The sequence below is a fragment of the Camelus bactrianus genome, chromosome 23 (assembly GCF_048773025.1).
Source record: "Camelus bactrianus isolate YW-2024 breed Bactrian camel chromosome 23, ASM4877302v1, whole genome shotgun sequence".
NCBI lineage: Eukaryota > Metazoa > Chordata > Mammalia > Artiodactyla > Camelidae > Camelus > Camelus bactrianus.
This window is the reverse complement of record NC_133561.1, coordinates 13,263,826-13,283,344: the sequence shown is the minus strand read 5'-3', so window position 1 is coordinate 13,283,344 and position 19,519 is coordinate 13,263,826. Positions and strand designations below refer to the sequence as shown.

General features: G+C 39.0%; 1 protein-coding gene and 1 non-coding gene across 2 annotated transcripts in view; both read left to right on the top strand.

The window, feature by feature from the left end:
- The window catches only part of RAB3GAP2 (RAB3 GTPase activating non-catalytic protein subunit 2), a 75,665-nt gene that overhangs the window by 33,550 nt on the left and 22,596 nt on the right, over positions 1-19,519 (top strand). Inside the window, exons 10-21 of the mRNA XM_010974000.3 lie at positions 4,045-4,193; positions 4,951-5,030; positions 5,142-5,231; positions 6,615-6,754; positions 8,666-8,882; positions 9,461-9,604; positions 9,842-9,924; positions 10,280-10,344; positions 12,705-12,795; positions 14,678-14,805; positions 17,161-17,374; positions 17,819-17,916. Coding sequence (XP_010972302.1) covers positions 4,045-4,193; positions 4,951-5,030; positions 5,142-5,231; positions 6,615-6,754; positions 8,666-8,882; positions 9,461-9,604; positions 9,842-9,924; positions 10,280-10,344; positions 12,705-12,795; positions 14,678-14,805; positions 17,161-17,374; positions 17,819-17,916 — 1,499 coding nt within the window. The remainder of the gene's footprint in view (positions 1-4,044; positions 4,194-4,950; positions 5,031-5,141; positions 5,232-6,614; positions 6,755-8,665; positions 8,883-9,460; positions 9,605-9,841; positions 9,925-10,279; positions 10,345-12,704; positions 12,796-14,677; positions 14,806-17,160; positions 17,375-17,818; positions 17,917-19,519) is intronic.
- Positions 785-916, top strand: LOC123614021 (small nucleolar RNA SNORA36 family). Its single transcript, XR_006721489.1, has one exon. It is a non-coding gene; the product is annotated as a small nucleolar RNA SNORA36 family (small nucleolar RNA).

Below are 19,519 nucleotides of genomic sequence, written 5' to 3'. Positions count from 1 at the left end.
ATAGAATCGTGCCAGAAGAGCAGGATGGCTATTGGCCAGTGGCCACGCGGAATAGCTGTGCTGGCTTCATTCTCCTTTCTGTCTTTGATCTCCTGATGGGGCTTCCCATTGTCTGAACCCAACTCGAAGTCGAGGTTAGTGACTTGTGCACCCCCGCTCCTGGGGGCCAGCAGGGAGAGAAGGAAGGAGTGTGAATCTAGAGGTGGGAACAGAAGATGCCTGACAGACAACTCTCTTTGTTTATTGTTGCATTTCTTGCACAGAATACAGGCAGACTTCACTATTTGTGTTTCGCTTTATTGCGCTCCACAGATACTGCGTTTTTACAAATTGAAGGTTTGTGGCAGCCCAGTGTCGAGCAAGTCTGTTGGTGCCATTTTCCCAAAAACATTTGCTCACTTTGTGTCTCTGTGTCATGTTTTGATAATTATTGAAATATTCCAACCCCTCCACTAGCAAAAAGATTATGACTTGTTGAGGACTGAGAAGGTGCTTAGCAATTTTTAGCAGTAAAGCATTTTAAAATTGAGGTTTGTACATTGTGTTTTTAGATGTCTACTGTTGCACACCTAACAGACTACAACAGAGAGTAAACATAGTTTTTATATGCACTGGGAAACCAAAAAATTCAGGACTCACTTTGTTGCGATATTCACTTTATTTCGGTGACCTGGAATTGAACCTGTAGTATCTCTGAGGTCTGCCTCTAATCTGTGTTAAGCACCTTATTGATAGACACTTCCATTTGTCTTTACTTTTTTGCTAATGTTAAAGTGTTGCGAGATTCCAAAGTGTTGAGTTCAGTTCAGGGTAACTTCCCTGTTCTGTTAATTAAACTTTGGGACATTGAAACAGGCTAGGAGAAATGATTGGATAGAAAATATTATTCTATTCATTTATCTCCCAGCCTACAAAATGGAAAAAAAAAGGAAGGTGCATTGAGCTTAGTGGTATGTACATCTTTATTTAAAGGTCTTATTAACTATTCAACAAAGAAATGAATGAATATTATGTCCTAGGCTAGAGATACTGGTGCTAGAAATGTAAGACAGACGGGACACCTGCCCTGGTGAAGCTTACATTCTGGTGATGGGGAGGCAAAAAATAAACAATTAGACCAAATGAATAAATATGGTAATAACAAAATATTAGTAAGTATCATGAAGAAAATAAGCAGAGGGTCATGAGAAAAGTAAAGGCAGAAGGAACTGGGCAGACTGGTGAGCACAGGCCTCTCCTGAGACATGAAGGATGCGAAGAAGCAGGCCGCATGAACAGGTGTAGGAGGAGCATTCCCGGCAGAGGAAGCAGCAGACATAGAGGCCTGCAGGCCCTGGAAGACTGGGAAGGAGGTCGGTGTGACTTGGTTGGAAGGAGTGAGCGGGAAATGGGACCAGGGAAGTATGGAGACATAAACTAGGGTCAGATCACGTAGGGGTGAGGAGTTGAGGTTTTATTCTAAACGCAGTGGGTGTCATTGCCAGAGTCTTAAGTATGGACTGTTTAACAATATTACTCTGCCTGCTCTTCAGAGAGAGGCTTGCAGAATAAAAAGTGAAAGCGAGGAGACCAGCAGGGAGTTTGCTGCAGGAAGAGAGAAGGATGGCTTTGTCTAGGAGGAGGCAGTGGCACTGGGGAGAAGTTGACAGTGAGATGTATTTGGCACTTCCTAAGGGATGACTGTGAGAAATGAGAGAAAAGGAAGGATCAAAGATTTCTTAGTTTTTAGGTTTGAGCAACTGAGTGGATGATCAGACTGTGGCTGAAAGGAGAAGGCAGAGGTTGGAGTGGACGAATGGAGAGTTGTGTCTGTTACAAGTTAACTTCGGACACAGTCGGACATCCAAATGGAGGTGCCAAGTAGATAGTTGGATAGATGAGTCTGAAGGTCAGGAAAGAGGTCTGGGTTATGGATATAAATTTGGGAGGGGATGGTTAACTGTGGAATGCCACACAGAGTTCAAGAAGGGACATGGTGGATTGGATTTGATGACCTAGAGCTCTTCATTGACTGTGATGGGAGCAGTTTAAGTAGAGCAGTGGGGATGAAAGCCAGATTGGGGTATGCTTGAGAATAACTATTTCCACCTCCTACTTTCAAAAGTCAGAAACACAAGAACAGGAAATCAACTCACAGCGTCTCCATTTTGGCTTCAGTCCTGGCCTCTTTGTTAAGCTTCTTACTCATTTTCCGACTCCTCCTGAATATCCAGACTTAACACATCTGAGACAGGATTCTTGATATCCTCCCATCAGGCTTGTGCCTCCTTTTTGCTTCTGTCTGGTCTGTATCAGCTCTCTTCTTCTCTTGCTCATATCAAAAGCGTTCGAGTCGTTCTTGACTCCTTTTTTTTCTCATGCTCCTTGTCCAAGCTACCGTTTGTCTCTGCTGCACCCCAGTAGATCCTGAATCTGACCACCTCTCATGTCCACTGCTGTCAGTATGCTAATCCAAACTACCATCTTCTCTTGCCTGAACTATTGAGGGGAGAAAAAATCTAACTGGTCTTTCTGCTTCCTTTCTTCCCTCTTTAAAATCTGTCCACCAATTAAATTAGAAAGTATTTTAAAACTTAAAATTCAGTTTATACTCAACACCATTCACCCTTTGATTTTGTGCTGGTAGAGTCAGGCAGAACTTAGGCCAATTTTTTCATGTAGTAAAAACATTTTGTATATTGACTCATGAATTCATTCATAATTATGAGACAGGCATACTAACCTTTCAAAATTGTTCAGCGTTTACAAGGAACATTTGATGACTTTAATCCCTGGATCCAGTAAGTGGTGTGCTTATGAACTCCCGAAAGGCATCTCCTTTCTCAGGACTCATGTTCTGGAGCAATGCAGGTTTTGATCACTTGCATTCAGAGCAGAGGCAACACATAGATAAGAAAATTAGTGTAAGTCATGTTCCGTTCTACAGTGTGTTTGAGTTCAGAACCTCTCAACCAGGTATCTTCAGGTACCGGGAGAACCCAAGTTTGAAGACACTGCCTGAGACCACATACGTGGCAGTCTAGTGGAGAGCTCTTTACTTTCTAGATACTTTCTAGATTTCTCAGCTCACTCCCCCCCCACCCCCACCGCCCTGCCACCCAGGTGAATTTAAGTGTCACTGGCTTCTCTGATGCTCCACAGCATGTGGTGGCAGCATTCAGGCTGTCTCCTTTTGCTCTCAGAGCCTCGGGGACATGAACAGTAGCTCTTCGTTATAAAGGGCTGGGGATTTCTGGGCTACAGAGCAGATAGATGTCTGAAAGTACTTGTCTTCACTGTGTTGGGAAGGATACGGGAGCACAGATGCTCTCTCACCTTTTTGGTTGGGAATGTAAATCGGCACCACCTCTATGGCGTGCAGTGTCACAGTATTTTTAAGATTTTCAAAAAAAAATAGCTCCTCTTTGAGCCTGTACTTCTGTTTATGAGAATTTATTGTACAGATGAACCGATATATGGATTTGCAAAGAAAGATCAAGGATCTATCTTGCAGTGTTACTTGTCATGGCAGAAGGTGGGAAACGACCTAAAGGTCCGCTAGAAGGTCAGGTCAGTTACGGCGTAGCCGCCCAGTGGAATACTCTGAGCAATTGCCAAGACTGAGGCATGCCTCCTTGATATTTCATTAAATTAAAAAACAAGGCATACATCAGTTTATTTGGTGTGCAGTCATTTATGTACATACAACATTTCTGGAAAGCAGCATAAGAAACTTTGAGTTGTTGCCTTGAAGAAGTGAGCTTACACCCAGAGATATTGGTGGGCTCCGTATTTCTTGTGCCATGTTGAATTTTGTATTTAAATTGCTATTTAAATTTTGTTTGATAATATTTTATTGTTTAGAGGGATTATGGATGGCAGTTTTTGTGTCTTATGAATGTTTTATGGCATTGATTTTTGTAGCTTTTAAAAATGACTTTTGTCTGTTAGATGAAACTAAGCAGTTAGCATCTCTTAGAATGGAGTTGAAATAAAAATTGAATGACCTAAAATGACAGTGTCATTTCAGTGCATTAAAATCATGTGTTGTTGTTTTATCATTAGGTATTATGACTCTGTCCGCTTTTGATCAAATGAAGACTGCCTCCAATATAGGCGGATTTAATGCAACAATTAAAAACAGCCCGCCCGCCATGTCTCAGTATATCACTGTAGGGTCCAGTCCATTCACAGGCTTCTTCTATGCTTTAGAGGTAAGAGTTTCATCACTGATCATGAGTAAGGCTACTCTTGATTTTTCAGCAAATTTGCAAATTGAGTGTGGTAACAACCTTAGAAAGATCGGAAGCAGTTTACGTTTCTAACTTTCAGTGTAAGCTAGTCTCAACTCACTTTCTTCCAAGTTCTTTAGATTAACTGAAAAGGTGCTAAAGTCAGCGTAAAACAAACAGCCTTCTTTGTTTCTGGTGCCCTGAGTGGGTTAGGGTTAGCTGAGTTGTCTTTAAATATTGCTGCAATATTCAGAAGCTTAGGGTTGTTAGTGATGTCAGCCCACCAGGGATCTGAGTAAATTAGGAGGTAAAAAGACAGAACAGGCTGCCAAGTATTCTTGATAAAGTGGTGAAAATTGCTTCCTGAGACTGGGGAAGGTTAGGTGTTAGATTTGGCAGTTCCTAGTTTTTGCTTAAAAAGCACACATCTCAGAATTGTCCAAACCATCTTTTTACTTACTAAAAGTATATATCAGAAAAAAGAGGGGAAGAGTCAGCTGTGTGTGGATAGGAAATCGATAGCCCTTCTAGAATGATGCCATTTTAATATCCTAGTTTACATTTTTAAAATTAATTACAGTTTCAAGAGAAATCATAAAGCTAGACCACTAGTGATTTTACCTCTAAACTAGCAGAGTTAAAACTTTTGATTGTATTGCTACCTTCTACCTTTTTAAAGTAAGCCTAGTTTAGAAAGTATGCTGTATTTTTCAGCTCTTTCAAATGTTCTGTTTTTCAGGGTAGCACACAACCACTGTTATCTCACGTTGCACTCGCTGTAGCGAGTAAACTCACTTCTGCTTTGTTTAACGCTGCCAGGTAAGGACATCACAGTTAAGATGATGTAATTTGTATCTCGCTTAGTTTTGATAGTCTGTGTTTTAAAACGCTGTCAGCCCTGGCTTTATTTTAAATTTTCTTCCCCTGCAGTGGTTGGCTTGGTTGGAAGAGCAGGCATGAAGAAGAAGCTGTCCAGAAGCAAAAACCCAAGGTTGAACCAGCTACCCCATTAGCTGTAAGGCAAGTCCATCATGCTTTTCTCACATGTTAGTAATTTTAGAAATGTACGGTGTGTCTGCGTGCTTAGCTGATTTGTTAATGTCCTGAGTCTTTGGAGCTTCTGAAAGCCATTTGCTTAGGACTCATTCTTTCCTCCAGAATGTAAACTCCACGAGGGTGGTGATCCTTGCCTGTTCTATTCACAGCTCTCTTCTTGTCATATAGTAGGTTCTCAGTGTGTGTTTGTTGAGTGCGCTTTTTTACAAATACCTATGCACTTAGCTTACGTTGCAGGAAAATTGGTTTATTGATGGTTGTTGAATTTTTTTCAGTAAAAAGTTTAGTTTGTCAGAAAGTTGTAGAAACTTAAAAAGTACTTAGTTTTAAAAACAAAAACCAGGAGCCACGTGCATCCAGGCCCTCTTCAGTACACTGGCTTGTGCTTGCTTATTACTTCCTTAGTGCTGATGGATATTCAGTGGATTCCTCAGGTTTTGGGGAGAGGGGCCGTGATTTTTGCTTGATTTTGTTCTGAAATCATTTTTATTGCCTAACATAAAGTACCACCGTGAAGGGAAATAGAAACCTCTCCCCTGTCTTTGATGTCCTTCAACTAAAGAGATATAACTAGTTATCTGTCATTAAAATGTATTGAAGATTCTCTTCTATGGTTTTTTCCCCCCATTTTAAAGTATTGTGTTATAACACATCACATTTTCTAAAATCACCCAAGAATCAAGAAATAAGCCAAGTGGCCCTCTACATCCAATAGATGTAAGAGGGGTGTAACTCTGTCTCAGGGACTTTTTTCAAAATGAGCTCTTCTGGACCTTTTCCAGTACTTCTTCACTTTTATTTTACTCACAGTTCTAATAAAATTGATTATAGACCAAGAGCAGTTTACAGACAACTATTTAGGAAGAAGGAAAGTCCTTGCTTTAAGCAGGTACATTGGTATCAGCAAGATATGACATCTAGGAAAAAATAGAACAGATTAGAAATAAGAACTTAAAATAGACAAAAAGATGCCTGTGTAGGGGCAGAGTATTCCAAAATTGAGTTTGCTGTGAGGAGGGTGTTGTTTCCTGTGACCTGTCACTTAATCAAGGAAAGATGGTTGTACTTGATACTCTCTGAAGATATAAAGTTATGGATCTCTATATAGAAAATCTCTGAAATGAAACTTAGGTGTTTTTATTTTATAATAGGAGAAACTCCTTTATGCATTTGTATTGCAAAATGTTTGGTGTAGATTAGTTAGTAAATTATCTATTAATCCATACAAGGTTCATTTTTCTCTATATAAAAATAGATGCAGACTGTTTTGTTAATGCATTCATTATTCTTTTATATACTTGAGGATCGGACTTTGATTTGAGTTTCTTATTTTCTTTTAACTATTAGATTTGGACTTCCAGATTCTAGACGCCATGGTGAAAGTATATGTCTGTCTCCGTGTAACACACTGGCAGCCGTAACAGATGATTTTGGCAGAGTTATTTTGTTGGATGTAGCTAGAGGAATTGCAATACGCATGTGGAAAGGTACTTACAAAAATCCAGGAAAAAAGTTAATTTGCTTTTTACCCCAATAGTTGAGCAATGTTATCCTTCTTCACTTCTGGTTAATAACACTGTTTAATTCTTTTTATTTATTCTCTCTTTTCTTTCTTTTCTTTTTTTTTTTTAACGTGAACTCAGATCAGCAACACTTGACCCAGTAGTCCAACTGATACATCCTTTAAGTGTGACTAACTCTTTGGCTCTTTCAACTTTTTCCTTCTGTATTTCTTTTCAATTCTTACTGTCATTCTCAATTCCTGAATTCAGTTTCTTGCCCCTGCCAGGTTCATTGCATTTTGCAAGGCCATGCTTGAGTCAGATGTTCTTCCCAAGTCTAGAATGTCGAGTCTTTGGGATTTAAGATGGCCAAACCTAGCAAAATCCATTTTGGCTAACTTGGCTTCCATATCCATATGCTTAGGTCAGTTCACTTAAGCTTCTCGGTAACTGTGTCAGTTAAGAGTTGCATTTAGCTTCAAGTAACAGAGCCAAGTTCAGGATTGATATGTTATCACTGTGACATACTCAGGAGCTCAGTCTCCTTCCATGTAGCTTCCCCACTCAAGGTTATCTCATGGTTCAAATGGCTGCTGAAGCTCCTGGCCTCATTACCTGCATCCCAGGACAGAAGAAGGGGAAGAGAAGAACTGACAACTTGGTCCACTTTGAAGATATTTCTTGAAGCTTTACCAAGCTTTTTCTACAATATATTAGCCAGGACTTAGTCACATGACCATACCTAACTATAAGGGAAACTTGAAAATAGGCACATTGTCAACCTGAATAAAATAAAATCTCCTTGACTAAGGAAGAAGGGAGAACGTGTTGTGTGAAATTATCTGGTTAACAGCATGTCAGCACAGACTACTAGTTAGAAACCACAATTTTAGTGCAATCTGGTCTTGTTTTATTTAGCATTGTGAGGAAAAATGGATTTGAGGACATTAAGTACTCTGGGCTGGACTGAGCCCACTGTTACCTTCTTGCCAAAGGATTCCTGCAGTGTTTACCAGCCATGTGTTCAAGTGTCTTTAGAGATAGGTTTGGATGCTGCAGATACATAGTTTCTCCTTGGTGTTTGTCTTTTGCAATAACATCAAGGGTGTGTTATCAGGGAGACTTTCGCAAAGTATAGAAGACAGGTATACCAGCTGGTCCAAATCCACCGTGGCAGTTCATTGCTGCCGTTGTTGCCTGTTGTTCTGCATCTGATGCAGTCTGCTTTCCTCCCCATTCTGCAAAGACAGGGATCAGTTGCCTGTGAGAGGGGCCACCCTCGGATGGCAGGCAGTGTCAGCTGCATCTTCCTGCTTCCCATCCTTCTGCAGCCCGCTTGCCCTCTGTCTGCACACCCCCAAGGGACTTGAATTGCAGGAAATCAATTGGATCTTTTCTTATATTTTAATTGGATTTTTATTTTCAATCTGAACCTGATAACCTCCCCAGAGTTTTTTAATGGGAAGAAATTTCTTAAAGAGGGGGAGGGAGGGGAATGGAATCAGGGAAGGTTGCTCACAAAACCTCCATGATAACTTTTCTTTTTAAAGAAAACAGTGATCAGAGGCAAACAGAAAATACTAATTTTTAATAACTTGGTGATTGATTCAAAATTTATTATCATTATTACTATCTTCTTTTCTGTTTAAGATATTTCATAATAAAAAGATAATATACTTTTTTTTAAATGGTGGTCCTGGGAATTGAACCCAGGACCTCATGCATGCTCAGCATGCTGTCTACCACTGAGCTATTACCCACCCTCAATAATGAACTTTTATAGCTTCTCTTGAGAACCCCTCTGCCCCCCCATGAAAATATCCCAGAGTGCTTCAGAAGGCTGCTGCTAAACCTTGATGAGAAAACTAAGTAGCTTTCCTTTTCTGTGTCTCCAAGGGTATCGAGATGCACAGACTGGTTGGATCCAAATTGTGGAGGATCTCCATGAAAGGGTGCCAGAAAAGGGGGACTTCTCCCCCTTTGGAAGTCCTCAGGGTCCAAGTCGAGTGGCCCAGTTCCTTGTGATCTATGCACCACGGAGGGGGATTTTAGAAGTGTGGAGCACACAGCAGGGACCTAGAGTCGGGGCTTTCAACGTGGGAAAGCACTGCAGGTAAGCCGCAAACCCTGGCCTCTTCCTGGTTACGGAAAGGAATGCTTTTGTTAAAGTAAAGCTTAATTTTAAAGCTACTTATTAGATCGCAGGTTGTTTGAGAATTGAAATGCACTTTATTATGGTTTTTCCTGCAAATGCCTGGGATATAATTAAGGATTAAGTGTTTGTTAAATAACAAAAGAATCTGATTGAAAAGGCTCGATATGCTACCGAGTTAAAGGTAGCTTTAGTGCTGCCGTCGGTCCCCTTCCCTCCACCTGCACTGCTGGAGGCTCGGGAAGAGAGATCCCTTCACGGTCCCCTGGTGATGATGCCGAGTGAGGTGAATGCTGGGTTTGCCGCTGCAAGATAGGCTTGACTGTGTTCATGTCATTTTCTAGCACATTTGAATGAGGTGGAAACCTGTCAGTCGGGTTCTGCTTTGTTTATGTTTCTGGTATCAGCTAGTATTTGTTTGCCGCATTAAATGCTCCTGAATCGCTAATAATGTAGGGGTCCCAAGCTATAATAAAAGCAGCTTTTGACATTTCCCCTTCCGCTGAGATTTTTACCATATTGGTATGTGATTTCCTCAGGCTTCTGTATCCTGGTTATAAAATCATGGGCTTAAATAACGTTACCAGCCAGAGTTGGCAGCCGCAGACTTACCAGATCTGTCTGGTTGACCCTGTGTCTGGAAGTGTGAAAACAGTGAACGTTCCTTTCCACTTAGCACTGAGGTAAGTACTGTCACGGGCCAGCCTGTTACTGTCCTCCTGCTGACTTCTCCCTGTCCCTTATTTTGCTGATTGTTTTGCTTTGTTTTGCAGTTGTTGTTTTATTTTCCTTTCTCATTAGACTGATACCTTTAAAGTTAAATAGAAAGAATAGGAAGGAGAAAGAAATTTGGAGCGAGTCAGAATTAGAAGGGAAACAGTTTCGCATTCTGTAAGGATTTGTGGGCTTTCTTGTTGTAGTGATAAGAAGAGTGAACGAGCCAAGGATATGCACTTAGTGAAGAAGCTGGGAGCCTTACTGAAGGCAAAATCTCCTAATCTTGGTAGGTGTCTTTTAATAAAAGCGAAGCATACTGTTAGGTCATTTTTTAAATTATAAGACTATTCTCAGTGGAGCAATCAAAATACTTCAGTTCATTTATGAGCTAATGCAGCTCCTTTTTGGAATGAGGTGATGTTATACAAGCAATCATGTAGTTTTTACTCGAAATGCTCTAAAGGATGAAACAGGCCATTGCGGGAGTGTGAAAATTTGTAACAATAAAACAGTAATTTCTAAGAGAACCCAGAAACCCTTTAGACTGACTGATAGTACAAATACACGTTTTTTTTCTCTCAGAATAAAATTCACCTATAATAAAAGTAGAAATTTTTAACTTTGGTTCATTGTCTTTTTAGATTTGATTGAAAGAGAAATAAAAGAATTGATTCTTGATATTAAGTACCCTGCAACCAAAAAGCAAGTAAGTGCATGCGATTAATGAACTTCCCTGCTGAGTAGCTGTATGTGTCCTTCTTAACAAAACCTTTATTTTCCTATTTCCTTCCAAACATGACAGGTTGAAGTCTTCTCTTTGTGTTTTTATTCATGTTCATCCTTTTTTATATTTCCATGTGGAAGTTTCTGTTGTCTCTTTTTTTAAAAATTAAGTAATATTATCATACATGTAAGTACATGTGTTTTATACACATACACAAACCGATACATAACATATATTCAAATTAAATAAGACAGAGATGTGTATGAGCACTGCCTCAAGAAATAGACTGTTACCAGGAACTCTCCAGAGCCCTGCATGTCCCTCCTCCAGCCCACCCCCTTTTCCCATCCCAAAGGTAACCAGTGTTCAGAATTTCATGTTTCTCTTTTGCTTTTCTTTATCGTTACATCATTTCTGTATGGCTCCTTTAAAACACATTGACCCATTTTCCCCTTTTTTGAACTTTATGTACATGGAGTCATGCTGTCTTCTTCTGTGACTTGGTTCATTCCTTCAACACTGTTTCTGGGAGTCGGCCATGCGCCTGATGCCCGCAGTCGCGCCTGACTCGCGTTCTGTGCTACGTGAATTCCAGTCTGCGAGTACAGTTACTTGTTTAATCTCCTGTCAGTGAACATTTAGGCTCTTTCCAGTTTTTCTGCTGTTACAAACAGTGATAGTGTGATATTCCTTCTACGTTTCCTGGTGTACGTATGCGAGAGTGTCTCCTGAGCGTATACCCAGGAGTGGAGTTGCTAGAGTATGAGCGTCTTCGGCTGCACCAGGTGATGATAAATTGTTCTCAAGACACTGGTACTAATTTATGTTCCCACTTACATGTGGAAGGGGCCGTGTAGCCTCACAGCCTCAGCCTCCCATGGTATCGCCAGACTTGTGACCTTTTGCCAGGCTCCTGGTTATAATATGGTAGCTCATTATGATTCCTTTTACTCCCATTCCTCCTATCCAGACCCCTTGGAATGCTGCCCAAGTTCTGACTATAAATTCTTACGTGACACCCAGTCCTCATGGATGCCTCTGAACTCTGCTTTTAATCAGAACCAGAGAGCTGATGACTACAGTTGTCCCTCAGTATCCGTGGGGGTGTTGAGTCCAGGACCCCCTGCGGATACCTAAATCTGAAGGTGCTCAAGCCGCTTCCGTAAAACGGTGTATTTGCATATAACCTCTGCACGCTCTCCTGTGGACTTTAAATCATCTCTGGGTTACTTGTAACACCTAACACGCCTAACACAACAAACAGTTGCACAGCGTTTTTGGAACTTTGTGGGATTTTTTTTCCCCAATATTTTCAATCCATGATTGGCTGAATCTGCAGATGGGGAACCCTTGGATACAGAGGGACAGCTGTCCTTGTTTTCTAATTGTTTCATGTATATTAGTCATAACACCCCAACTTCTTCCTCTTTATCTTTTTTAAGCACCTTCATGCAGTGATCTTACCAAATATGTCATTTTCATAACGGACAGCATCTGAAATAGTGGGGTGATTTAGTGAATCCTGATTTCTTTTTCTCTCTCTCATTTCACTGTGGCAGTCATTTTTCAGAAACACTTGTTTATTGTTTTATTGTAGAAGAGGCAGGTCTCTGGGACTTTTAATCGAGTTTTCTATTCCACTGATACTGCCGTTTGGCTCTCATTTTCCTCAGGGCAGAGTCTCCATTATTAAAGGTAGCCCTTGTGACAAAGTGGGCTTGTGGAAAGGCAGTTGAGGGCATCTCGTGGAAGGGGAGGGTCATAACCCACACAGTTCTTCTCATTTTGTTACCACCTTTCTTACCTTACATCATGGAACAACGAAATTGGGAAACTGACATAGTGCCACAAATACCTGCCAGTGGCAGGAAGCGGGGCAGTGGGGGGAGGTGGGGAGTATCCGTGTCTAGCAAGGCCAGTGGAGCCAGCCAGCCGTGCTCAGCTGCAGTGACTAAGCTGTCGTCGGTCTTTATCATCGACGTGACAGTAGCAGCCTCTGCTTTTCACTCATGCCTGTGTGGTATAGACTCAGACTCTTACTGGTGAATAGCTTTATCTCTGTTTCTGTTTCGTCTTGGCCATTCTGTTGAACGTCAGTTGCCTTCTCGTTGTCTCATTCTCAGTCCAGACTTTTGTCCTTGTACCGTATTTGGCACGACATGAAATGCATTACATGTTACTCGTGATGCAGCTTTAATTCTCAGGTGTGCACATGGAAACATCTTTAAAGTGGAGCGTCCCTTTGAGACTTGGGGTGGTGCAAGTGTAGGCATAAATGTAAAATTTAAAAAACCAAACCACTGCCTTCTGTTTACAAGAATTGCTCCATATCTTTCTTCTAGGCATTGGAAAGCATTTTGGCAAGTGAACGTTTACCATTTTCCTGCCTTAGAAACATCACTCAGACTTTAATGGACACTTTAAAAAATCAAGGTAATGGGGTTTGTACTAACTGGAGGTATATATATAGTCTCACCTCAAATTTTGGTACTGATTATAGAAAGCTATTATGGCTTATGATGCCACCATGTTTGTTTAATGTGGGAATAATATATAAGACAGAAGGAAGCTGATTTCCTACGTTAGTATTGGGGACTTTTTAATTCCCTGGTCATTGTATGCAGTTGATCTTCATCTGAACTTTCCCTGAAGATGGTGACTCTGTTTCTCACCGTAAGTATTTTTCTTTTGAATCCATCAACTGTGAGGAAGGTTATCAGAAGGGAATGATGAAAAGTTTAGAGCAGCGTGATACAGTTTAGAGCAGCGTGAAAGCCACTGGCACGAGGGGACGCATTAGCAGGTGGCAAGCAGAAACGACCAGGTTCTCTTACTGCCACTGTGTTTTATTTAACTTTATGGAAAGAGAGAGATTTCTGTAGATGGGGCTTTCTTTAATGTCATTTTGACTGAGATAATGATTTTTTAAAAAATCCGTGCTTTGATTAATGTTTTGTTAATGTATGGAATCCACATTTCCTTATCTGCGTCCCTCATGAATGGAGTTAGGACTTCCAAAGTCACAGACTGTGATTACATGATCAATTCTGAGTTTGCTGGTTTTTACTCTTCAGAATTTATTTGTCTGGAAAAGAATGAGATTTGTAACTTGTGTTGTAGCTCCATGTGCTGTGCAGCTGAGCTAGCAAAAGTTAATTTATTCTTAATTCCTAGTATCAGTTAAATTGTAGCATGTGGTGTGCTGACTTCATCTAGTCATGAGTTTTTGTTTGTTGTGTAAACTATATGAAGCCAGCTTTATATTTAATTATAATTATATTTAAGCCAACTTAAAGTGGCTTAATAAACAAATCATAATATGCTACTTCAGGTCTTTAAGCATCCTAATTTTGAGATTTTTTTTTTTCTTCAGCACATACGAAGAGCTGACTTTTGGTAAATAGTGATCTCCTTTATTGCACACAACTTGTTAGAAATACCTCTTTTAAAAAATACAGTACACTTACAAAGTCACCCCACCTCTCAAGGCTTTAACAAAATATCAAAATTTATTAAATTAAAAATTATCTTTTACTGGCCTGGGAGTGAACCAAACACTGTTGTTGGAGTTCTATAACTAGTTTCAGGTTCTCCCTATAAATGAGATTCCTAAAAATGTCATTCGGTATACTAAGTTTTATCGTGGCTGTAAGAACTCAGTCTTCCATCTTACTGGATTCCATATCAGAATTCCTGGGAGTTTTCAGTGTCTGCTTTTTTAAAGTTTAAATATTTGTTTTGTATTAGAAATATTTAAATTATCATACAGGAATATATTATACAGAGAGTATTTTTCCAGCATTAATCTTGGAAAAAAACTAATTGATGGAGGATATTAAATGGAATTCTACTTTTGGTCTCTTTGTCAGCCTTTCTTGAAGATACAACTGTGACAGTCCACAGTTTCTGCCTGCATTATTACATCTTTCACACCGTGGTAATAAGGAGAGCCAGGCAACTTTCTGTTTGTCTTTTCTCAGGATGTGCGCATAATAGACAACGTATGAGTTATGGGGTGAGGGAGAATATGTTCAAAGCCGTCTCCAAATCATTCATCTAAATTTGAGTGATACATTTCTTCTTTCTTTTCTCCTCCCTGCTCTTAGAGCACCTTATTCCATTTAAAAATTCAGATATTTTGCCATGATGGAAAAATTTTTACCATCTTAATCCATTATAGCTTAAGCTGCCCAATATTTAATAAAATAGAACCTCAAGGAATTATGTAATATTAAGAGATTTAATGAAAGAAAAGCCTTTTTTTCCAGTCTGTTAAATATATCTCTTTAATGTATTTTCTCCTTCTACCTTTTAGAGCTTGAGTCTGTTGATGAAGGATTGCTACAGTTTTGTGCCAGTAAATTGAAATTACTTCATCTTTATGAGTCTGTCAGTCAATTAAATTCCCTTGATTTTCATTCAGACACGCCATTCTCTGATAATGTGAGTAATCCCATTACTCATTATACAAAATAATCCCTTTGATTATTTTTAGTTTTTTTAATTGGTAGTAAAGAAGTAGATTATTAAGATTTTTTTTAAGTGCAAAGTTTTATTTTCTTTACAAGACCCCCCTGTTGGCTTTCTGTGCCTTCCTGTTAAATTTATATTATTTATGCTAGAATATTGAATTTATTATTAATCCATTTTCAGTACCTAAAAGCATTTGGGTTTTTCCTAACCTATTTTTTAAAGCTACTTCTTATAATACAACTTCTTCTGGACAGGATTTGCCAAGTAAAATTTATACAAATTACTGAAGTAGCAAAACTTTAATTTCTTTTAAAGAAAAAAAGTGATTCTGCTTAAACAGAGGAGACCAGCTTTTCTATGTGGTTGTCAGCAAACTCACACTGCTCTGTTGTTTACTACATAATGAAATGCATTTAAAAAATACTCTATCTTACATCAAAGTGCTTAAAATAATTGTAGTAAGTGATCTGTGTTTTTATTCTGTAAAATGTAAGGAAGTGATATGATAGCACCTTGTAATCTTTATTACAATACAATATCGCTCATTTCTGAGGAGAATATACAAAATTCTTACTTTCCATGCAGAGAAATAGAATTTCTCTTAGTAGGGAATAGAGAGAAATATTGTCCTCTCTTCCCTTAGTTACTGGGTGACCTTGGGGCGGGTTGTCTGGCTTCAGGGCCTCATGTCTTTTACTTATTTAAAGGAAAATTATTATTAAGGTGATGTTAGTGATTTGTCACATCCCTGGTAATGCTTTCAAAAAACTTATCTGGTATATCTGAAAGTTAATTGAGTTTTAATGTGGATGGCTTTTATTATAAATATATATACATAAATAAAGATTTTTAAACAGAAAAATGAGACAAGGTTTTACTCTCTGTATTGGAAATAACCTACACATTCCAACTTTTTTTTTTAAGTATAGGTGGATTTTATAAAGCATTTTAACAATTTGTTCACAGTAATATTCTGTGATTGCCATTATAAATGACAAAGCCATTTTTTTTCAGGAACTTTTGTTCTGCTGTCTACTTTACCAATAGTTAAAAATCATTTTGAGCAACAGGAAAGATTGAGTTGATTAAGTTATGGCTACATGTTTGCCTAGACATTTCATAGATTTATCAATGCCTAATTTTTTTTTTAAGTAAAATCCAAACTCTTCCTTGAACCCTGCCAAGGAAAGTGAAATATATGGCATTAATAATCTCCTGTAGAATTCATTTCCACACAATAGTCCCAATATAGTGAATAAAACAATTACAGAATTTTAAAAATCAGTTGGCAGATTGTCATTTTTTATTTTTATTTTTGCATTTTTAAAACAGTTTGGAAGAACTGAAACCATATTTTGCTGTAAACTTGTCTGGATCCTTAAAAGAAGCAGCAGTCAGCTTCTAGGCTGATGGTTAATTTTGTACATACAGGACTAAAATTCAGATCTGAATGAACTCATTTTTGCTGTCTCTGGGACCTAGTTCATATAAGCTTGTGTATAAGTTTAGTCTGGCATTGAACTGCTTGTATGTGTTCAGTAGCATTTTGGGGTTTTCTACTTGTTTTTAAAAATAACAACCATAAGTAAATAAATAATAAAACTGCTCTTGTTTAAGAATGCAGCTTTAATCTTGTAGCGTGAGGGGAAGAAAGTTCTGCTTGCTGTGGCAAATTTATGGTCTTTTAACCGTGTGTGTTGTGTGTACGTGTGTGACTTTTCAATCTCTCCATCCCTGAGGGGCCACAGAGGATTTATATGTAGATACAGTGAGGACTGTTTTCCACTGCTTTTATTTTACAGTGTTTATGCATTCAGATAGTTCTTAAGTTTCCTCAGAATCACAAGAGTTTCAGTTGACACCCTTAAAATTTTTTTCCTGATTAAGCAATAATATATATTTATTAAAATTCAGACATTTTAGGAGAGTATAATCTCAGGAAACTTTCTAAAAATGGTACTTTCAGTAATATGTAGTGTTTCAAGATTAGTTTATTTAAATAACGTACTCATGAATTGAGTCAAATTTTTTTTAAAATTTCTTTTCCATTCCTTTTCTTTCTTTCTTTTTTTTTTTTGGTGGGGGGAGGTAATTCGGTTTATTCATTTATTCTTAGAAGAGGTACTGGGGATTGAACTCAGGACCTCATACATGCTAAGCATGCGCTCTACCACTTGAGCTATACCCTCCCCACGAGAGTCAAGTTTTAAGCACATCACATTAATTAAAAAGTCATCTTTGCTTAGAGGACAGTGTTGACACATAAGGCAGAGTCATGGAAAGGGATGTGGTCTCTTCAGAACTTCTCTTTTTCCTGTTTTTAAGGACTTGGCTGTGTTACTAAGGCTTGATGAAAAAGAATTCCTGAAGCTCCAGGCGTTATTAGAGAAGTACAAACAAGAGAACAGCAGGACTGCTGTCCGGTTTTCTGATGTTAAGGATGGCGTGTTGCCTGTGAAAACATTCCTGGAATATTTAGAATATGAGAAAGATGTGATCAACATAAAGAAGACCAGTGAGGAGGAGTATGTGGCTTTAGGTAGGTAGAATCATAAACTGCTCTTTGAACCCTCCCTCTGCTAGATGACAGCCTGGGAGGAGCTTACAGCATCTCAGAGATCCAGTTTGTTTTGAAATCAGTTAACCAAAGGACTTAATATATGTTTTACAGCCAACCAAAGATACTCTGGATACGTAGGCACTGTGTCATAAAAGCTGGACTGAATTGAAAGTACACTTTGACACAACATTGTAAAATGACTATAACTCAACAAAAAAAGTTTTAAAAAAAAAAGTACACTTAGGAGACAGCGTTAGACGTGTAATGATACCCTCTGCTTTCATCAGTTAAGCAAATTGAACCATTGATCTCTCTTCTCTCGTCGTGTTTCACTTCTCTGGGACTCCAGGTTGCAATTCAGGGCAATGGTTCGTCCAAATGGTAAAGAGTCGTTGGTGACTGGCTTTGTGTTTGTTTCACTAGGCAGTTTCTTCTTTTGGAAGTGTTTGCATGGAGAGAGCGCCACTGAGGATATGTGCCGCACCCTGGAGTCGGCTGGACTCAGCCCCCAGCTGCTGCTGGTAAGGGTTCTCGTTGCTGGGTGCTGCTCTTCCTTGCTCATGTCACGGGGAAGTGTCAGTCTTTTTTTTTTTTTTTAAAGCATTATTTAAAGTATATTCTGGGACATACATGAAAACTTTCTAAAGATGATCAGAAAATTTATCATCGCCATATTTAATTGAATCATATTATCTTATTTTTCTCATTCTCTGTAAATTATAACCAGCATATTCCATGGTTGGCCTAAAATAAATTAAGAACCTGACATGTATGCATGCATTTATAATGGACTGTGACCATCAGTGAAAATGTTCATATTAGAATTTTAGAAGTTCTTATCCGGAAAACAAAATAAAGTTCCCTTAAAGCACTATGGAATTATCACACATTCCCCGACTTCGAATGTATGCTAGGATTTAATCTCTGTGCTATAACAAATGTAAATAAAAGAGTTGTCCAATGGAAAGACCACACACTAAGTTTGCGCCCTTTGTGGAAAGGGCAAGGGAATCCCCTACCATCACCAGCTCTGCTCTTTACTGCCCCCTGCATGTGCACATACACGTACTGTCACACGCCCCCTCGCATCTTTGTTTTTGGCCAGGATGTGGGCATTCCACCTCTATGAACTTGATGACTATGTTGACATATTCTTTTAATTAAACATTTAAGTCCTTTAAAAATGGATTCGGGTCTACCTCACTGTATAGTATCTATGTCATCAGGAAGTAAAGCAGTTAAATACACATTGGTTGTACATGGATGTGCATAAGCTGCTTTCCTCATAATAGCCAAATCCTGGAAACCATGTGGTGCCCTTCAGCGGGTGAACAGATAAACAGACTGTGGCATATCCTTAACCATGGAATGCTCTTCAGCAGTAAAAGGAGTGAACTTCTGATCCAAGCAACAGATTAGATGAACAAGGAAAATATATGGAGTAGAAAAAAGCCAATCTTTAAAAGATACATACTGCATGATTCTTTAGATTATAAGCAAAGGTTACCTTGTTGGGCAAGAGGCAGGAAGAAGGGCTGGCATGGGAAAGACAGGGAAAGAGAGTTAAACAGAAGAACAAGTTCTTTTTGTTTGTTTGTTTTAGGATCTGCTAAAGTTGGTGGTAGATGGGGGAGCAACCGGTTAGTTGGAGAAGAAGGTAGAAGAGTTAATAGTGTGAAGAGAGAGCGAAGACTTGACATTTAATTTGTCTAAATATAATGAAGTTTAAAATAACCCTTCGGGTTGGCAGTCTTTATGAACACTTTGAAACTCGGTTGCTGTTGGGGACGTGAATCAAGCTTTGAGAAACTCTAACCTTGCAGTGTGTTTAGAAACTGTGCTGTTAACATAAGCCCTGGTCATACATTTTGTGTTCAGAATTAATCAGAGTGAGTCTAATGGCAACTTAGCTGTGAACCTGAAAGATAAGTTCTGCCATCTCCCCTCATTTCCTTTTGATTTGCTTCACAGCACATGTGTGCACAAAACATCGAGACAGAGACAGAGTAATTTCCAAGTCACTATGGAATGTCTTCGTTGCCTATGTGGGCAACCCATTTTTTTTTTTTAACCTGCCTAGTGATTAAGCAGCAGTGCACTATGAGGTTAAAAGGCAGTCTAAAA